This window comes from Rhipicephalus sanguineus, chromosome 4 (assembly GCF_013339695.2).
Source record: "Rhipicephalus sanguineus isolate Rsan-2018 chromosome 4, BIME_Rsan_1.4, whole genome shotgun sequence".
NCBI classification, from domain to species: Eukaryota; Metazoa; Arthropoda; class Arachnida; order Ixodida; family Ixodidae; genus Rhipicephalus; species Rhipicephalus sanguineus.
In genome coordinates this window covers 92,863,920-92,870,666 of record NC_051179.1, presented here as the reverse complement: position 1 = coordinate 92,870,666, position 6,747 = coordinate 92,863,920, and the positions used below count along the sequence as shown (strand labels likewise).

The following is a 6,747-nucleotide window of genomic DNA, read 5'->3' as shown; positions in this document are numbered from 1 at the left end:
AGTAACTCTAATGTCGCTACCTTAGACCGACTTCCGGCGGCAGCGGAAATACGCTTGCACCTTCGTGACTGTAACAGGCGTGATGGCAATCTCGGAGGCGGCAGCACGTGACCTTTGTTAGTAAGTAAGTAAAAGTAAGTGAATAAGTAAGGGGTTCCTATTTCTTTTTAACACAGGACAAGCGTTTTAAGTGCCGCAGGAGGAAAAACCCGTTGCATCCGTTGCAGGCGTGCGCTATAGGGGGCGCTCGTGGCCTGACCGCGGAGAAAAAAAGAGGGAGAGGGTACGGAACCGGGTTACCGGACCACGCGGCGGGCATCTAGTCAAGGAGGCATTGACCTAACACGTCCGCTTGAAAACAGAAACCGAAACTGGCTCGTTGGCTTGCTTAACTGCGTATCCAAAGTCAATCCCATCCGTTTTTGAGTGTCAACATCTGCGGGGTCTCGGCCGGCCTGCTCGGTTCTCGCGTGTAAATGGTTAATAACTGTTTACATCAGCGTTGATTCTCAATTTGAAATGAATTACTTATCTTACGGTACGCGCCATGAGGCCTCAACGGAGGCAGTCCTGGCGGCGCTTCGAGAAAGCAGTAAAGGAAAGCTAGTCTACGAAAATCACTGGCCTTCGAAAAATTATTGGAAGGTGAGCCTTTGGAAGCGTACATTTTTGTGAAGCATGTTGGCGAACAATAACGCGTCCTTCGCGCTTGGCCGTGCTCGCGCGATGCACAGAAGTCGTAGAAACGTGTTTGCCTTTGGGATATGTTTCCTGTCACACAGTGACAATCTGACATCCTGTATGAAAACCAGCAGATAATGAAGCCAAGGATGGTATAGGGGACGTTAAGTGTGCTGTTTTTAACTGTATCGTAGTAATTATGATATACACGTGAAGAAATTAAAGTGGACGAGAGGACTAGCGCTGCCGTAGCTCAATTGGTAAAGCATCGGACGCTTTATTGGAAGGTCGCAGGTTCGCTCACTGCCGGCGGCAAGTTCTCCTTTCATCCACTTTACTTTCTTCACATTTGTATTATAATTACTACAGTACAGTTAAAACAGTACAATTAACGTTCCCTACACCTTCTTTGGCTTCACTGTCTGTCGTTTTTCATTAACGTTGTATCCAACAAAGAAAACGAGCCCTTAAAAATTCTCCTCTTTCGTTCGACATCCTGTGGCACCTTGACATCGCAGGACGTTCTTCCAAGCAAACCCGTGCTGCACTTCGACGCGAGGCTGTTGCCGACACTCTTTCAATATGACGCCGAACGGAAAGATACCGTTGACGGTCTTGAATCGCTGGACGTCACTCCGAGCGACCAAAGTTCCGGCGAGTTGGCCTCGGACGCGCAATCGCCGAAAAGCGACGACGCGCAGGACCTGTATGCGTACGTGAGTGGCTCGGACTTCGACGTCTCCATACACCAGTACGAGGAAGAAAGACTCAACAGCGTCAGGGTAATTGCTCTATGCTCACTCTTTCATACATAGTCTGTTATGCTGTACTGCATAACTCATATCACTGTTCATATCATCCCTTACATGATACGAGCAGATGTCACTGCTCATCTCATCGCTTACAGAATTTACTTTGTCTTGGCGCTCTTTGGCTACAACTGGTCCTTGCGCCGTGAAACATTACATGTAATCGTCATATCATGCTCAAGGTGGTGTTTGCCTGTAATAATGCTCTTATTCATCCAGCGTGGAATTAGCTTTGAGATTGGCATTAACGACCGGGGTTGCATTGTCCTGGTGTAATCGCCTTGCGAGCCGCAGAGCGTATGAGATTGTGCTGCTGAATGCGCGAGTATGCATAGGCCCTTTTCTGCAATGTGCATTGATAGCTGTAGCATCAGGACACTGGCTTTGTGTTGAGTAAGCAATGCCAGACGAAGTTTTTAAAAGGTGCCCATAAATTTCAAGAGTGTTTATGGAAGGAACGTAACTCTGTAAGTGTGACCATTTAGAAGGAAAATGTTTCATCACACAAGAAACCGCACAATCTCTGTTTTGTTTGCTTGTGTCGATGCACTTGTGCCTTTTACTTAAGGAAAAAAATTTAGAATCCTCACTCGCATGAACATGTTTGAGGTTGGTTGTTTTTCTTAATTTTACCTGTACAATATTGCATGAATAAGTGAGTCTCCTTGTTTTACAAGCATTGCCCTAACGAAATTTATTGATTTAACATGTGCGAATGAGGTTTTTGTGATGTTTGATTTGCTTTCATTTTGCAGTTTCTCGTTATTATACTTCAAGTATAGAGCCACCATCACAGTTAAACATAGTGATAAAGTTCTCTATTCATGTTGCACGAATCCTTGCAGGAGGCGATGCGGAAGCGGATTGCTCAGTATGAGCAGCACAACCACCGCTGGGAGGAGCAGGCCAAAAAGCACCTCATGCTGATTGAGCAGAACCAGACACTAGAGTACCAGATGCAGTTGGACAGGCTCAACCAGGAGTACCTCGAAGGGTACATGCTCTCTTCTTATCTCACAGTGATTTCTTTAAATGTGAACAGCGTTTATTTAGCTAACACGACAGGTTTGCAAATGGCTGGGCGATCCGGCTTCCATCGTGATATCGCCCACACGAGCACACACCTGTGCACGCACGAGTGATGTCAGTGCAGTGCACATGTACACTACGCCAACATAAGTACTAACAGTGTTCCTACGTATAAGTTTGACAAGGTGCACACCTCACCAAGCATACTGACACAAAAATGTTGCATCTTGTATTTTCTGTTGCAGTAAGTATAGCTAATGACCCACTTGTCACAGCTGGAGACCTCGTTTGCTCAAGCGCGCAATGTTTAATTGTTTGCAGATCAGGGGCGTAGCCAGAAATTTTTTTCGGGGGGGGTTCAACCATACTTTATGTATGTTCGTGTGTGCGTTTGTATGTGTGCATGCCTATATACGCAAGCAAAACTGAAAAATTTCGGGGGGGGTTTGAACCCCCCCAACCCCCCCCTTGGCTACGCCCCTGTTGCAGATGTTTCTATAGCGCTTAGTCACAGTTTCAGAGAGCACCAAGAGAGGCACACCTAGGGTATTCTTTTTTTGGAAACACAGCTGGCCACATGAGTACAGACAACAGTTATGCATGTAGTATCATGTGCATATTAACACCGCGTTGATTACTGCAACAGAGAGCACGTGCAAGGAGCATGGCTGTCAGCGCAAACTCGTGACATAAGTGGTTGTTGGTTGACATCAAGACCAAGTTTATACTGATGTTGTGAGGTGCTCCATTTCACGCTGAGTTGCATGGCACACAGTTTAAAATTGGTTTTAAGCATGTTCTAGGCAGGCCCGTAGCCAGGGGCAGTACCCTAGGCCCCCCCCCTCCCCCCCCCCCCCCACGAAATTCTGATGTGGGGGGGTGTTTACGTAATAAAAATAGGTCTTTTTCTGAAATAGCCAAGGTCTTCAGCAAGTGCCCCCCCCCCTCCTCCCAAAAAAAATTCGTGGCTACGGGCCTGGTTCTAGGCTATATTGGCCATTGCTGTTTTGTAGATGATGTGTGCATGTCCACACTAACCTATCTCACAAGTTATCTTGGCTTCAAAATTTTGTGCCAGTACTCCTTTATGAACATCCAGCATGCAAAAAAATGTGTTCAGATGCACGGCACGCTTGCCACAATTCTGAAAGTTTCCTCAAGAATTTCGTTTGTGTAAGCTTGGTGTGTTTTCACACTGTTCACACGCCAGTCACTGCTAGAAAATTTTGGTCTGCATAAAAAGCATGGTGTGGTGTTTGAAGCTCGGCTTTGTGAAGAAGAGTATGGGGATAGGGTTGGGCCTCTTCTTATGCCCCACAGTGGGTGCTGTTTACGGTCCACAAAAGTTGTTTTTACACCTCTGGAGGCTTGGTGAGATAGATCGCTGTAGCTTTTGTAAGGCACCCTTTTTCTTGACGTTCAGGTTCAGATGTGAGGGGAGGTAAACTACTCTTGCTAGCATTTTTTTATGCTTGTCTATGCATTCACAATGGATGAAATTGCCGCAGCTATATATGTATGTGTTGTATGGTGTATAACTTCACATGTTGATAAAATGTATGTAGCACCTAAGGACAGCATCACGATCTTGTCTGATCATTTAGCAAAGCTTTCAAGGCGGTGATGCAGGCTAGTTGGTTTGAGTCACTTGTAATCATATTCGTAGCGCAAAAAAACCAGACACAGACACGAGTAAGGAACACATACACGGGACGGTGTAAGGAGTCGGGTTCGGCGGGTCTCGTTACGGTAGCTGGCTCCCGCCGTCCGTCCCCATAGCTGAAGATTTCCAGTGAGGAGGCGCGTTCTTTCAGGAAGGAACGTAGATTTATTTACATGGTTAAGAGATTGGAGTGAAAAGAGAGCAGAGCAGAGAAGTAACGTCAAAAGTATTCGGCTTTTATAGCCCCGAAACCGTCACTGCAGAAGCACAGGCAAACCGGTGTCAGCGTCTCCCGCCAATCCGGTGACTTGTCGTCCTGGCGTCCGGCCTCCCGAAAGGAGGCAAAGAGTCACACAATGCACTCGCCACGCCCCGAAGACTCGTAGGTAAGAAGGTCGGCGAGGAGTTTCAGTCCAAAGGGGAAAGGGCCGATGACCTCCGCTTCCACTGCCAGTAATACTTGGAAGAAGCGTTGAATGATGGCTGCCTCGGGTGAAGGCCCCACCTGGGTTGATGGGAGCGTCTTCAACGGCGCACTCCCACGCTGACCAAAACGCACGATAAAGCGGGTGTGTCGAATTCCGGAAAACACGCAGATCGCTCCCTCCGGCACGGGTTAATTTTCCCTGCTGCGGTAGGGTAGAAGGCAGATGTGGCTGGGTGAGAAACTCTCCCGCGGTGCTATCTCACGCAGAGAACAACAAGCCAAAAAGGGGTCTCCGAATTCCGACGTCCTTTTTCTGGGAAATCCGTCCACGGCGACATGTCCGCTCGCCCGGCAAAAGCTCCTCCAGGAAGAATCGGCATTCCTGTCTCCGCCTAAGCGCCGATACGGGGGGAGAAGACAGCATTCCGGTAGACAGCTGTACGCTCAATGGCGTCGGCCTCGATGAATTTTTAGGCCAAACGTAACAACGGGCGCTAGACATCACCTGTTGATGAGTTGATGTCTAGCGCCCATCCTGTGTAAGCATAGACCGCTTATAACGTAAGTCGCCGGAGTCGCGAATATCCGCACTATAAGCGGTACCGCACTATAACCAAAACAACATTTTTGAAATGTTGCACGTGTACAAAACATGAACAGGCAGGCGCGCGATTCCGACTATCGCGGCATGCGACTGGGGCGTAAGCTTGCATCTGCTTACATTTGACAATGTTGAACTGTTAGCGTCCGCGGACCTGCGGTGCCGACATAACGAACGCGGAAAAAATGCGCCGTCACGGGAAGTCGCCGCGGTAACACACTGCGCGTCCGCGATGTCGAAAACGGTGGCGACCACAAACCACCACTCGAGTGTTTCACATGCACGCCCGCGTTTTCGTAAAAGATGTAAGTCACTCCTTCTAAATGCAACAATTGCAAAATGTTTCATTGACTCGGCACCAAACCGCAACTTCTGTAGTCCGCGGCCGCCGACATGGCAGCTAGCGCTCGTTAGGCCTAGCGTGCGCGTTGCAACTTGGCATGCCACCGCCAGAAGCTTGCCCTAGGCAACACGGAGATCGGGAGTAGAAGAGATCGCACTCGCGAGCTAAACCGAGGGCATCACGCGTGAAACGAAGTTTCGGTTCGCGATCGGGAGAACAGCCGCGGCAACTATCCTGAAAAAGTCTTTCAAGCTTGTAAGTCCGCCTGTTGGTGGCAAAGGCGAAAGCTCAATCGCGTCTCAAAGCATTGTTACTTGCGGGGGAATCGAGGTTGCACGCGCGATATCTGCGCTCGACGACGAAGCAACGACGAAGCGCGCATGTCTAGCGGCCGAAGGGGGCAAAGGCTTCTCCGTCGGCCGCGCAACTGCTCCCCCTCCTCACACCACGCACCTGCGCCGAGCTGCTGTCCCCCACAGCCATCCCTTTTTTTTTCTCCCCCCGCTCCTTGTTCGTTCGTTCCGCGACCCCTCCTCCTTTGTAATGCCGTCGCCGCTCTCTCCCCCGCCGGCGCATCTCCGCTGAGAAGCACGCTCGCACCCTCGCATCTCTGAGAATGTTCCGGCAGCCGCATTATAACCGGTCTTTCATCTCGGGGGTCTGCACAATAAGCGGTATGCGTATACATGGAGTTCTATGGGAGAGTAAACGGGAGTCAGAAAAAACCGCATTATAGCCGGTACTGCACTGTAAGCGGTTACGTTATAAGTGGTCTGAGCTGTATATGTTCCTTACTTGTGTCTGCATATGGTTTTTTTGCACTTGGAATATGATTACAACTAGCAAAGCTTCTTTGCGAACAAGTGTGCAAATCACCATAGCAAGTTACTTTGAGAAAGTGAAGGCACATTTTGGTCAAACTTGTGTGGGTGCACTCTTTAGTTTGCCTAAGCGGGGCACGATAGATGCAGCCTGATGCCCCTTCTTTTTAGTCAGGAAAACTGTACACTATAGGACGTGATGTATTTCAGCAGGTTTACGAAAGTACTTGCACTGTTTGTGCAGTGTTTCACAAATAATTACCTTCATGTTCTCTCTAGGCTACGAGAGCTTGCAGAGAAAAGTCAAAAGGCACGGGAGCATCACCAAAGCCACGTGCGGGTAAGTTTCTACGCACACGTTGGCAGCTGCCTT

General features: G+C 48.8%; 1 protein-coding gene across 1 annotated transcript in view; it reads left to right on the top strand.

Annotated features, from left to right (window-relative positions):
- Nucleotides 1-424: 424 nt before the first annotated feature.
- The window catches only part of LOC119390443 (mRNA export factor GLE1-like), a 28,363-nt gene continuing 22,040 nt past the window's right edge, over nt 425-6,747 (top strand). Inside the window, exons 1-4 of the mRNA XM_037658064.2 lie at nt 425-645; nt 1,200-1,463; nt 2,336-2,484; nt 6,654-6,714. Of these exons, the coding sequence (XP_037513992.1) occupies nt 520-645; nt 1,200-1,463; nt 2,336-2,484; nt 6,654-6,714 (600 nt within the window). The 5' untranslated portion in view covers nt 425-519. The remainder of the gene's footprint in view (nt 646-1,199; nt 1,464-2,335; nt 2,485-6,653; nt 6,715-6,747) is intronic.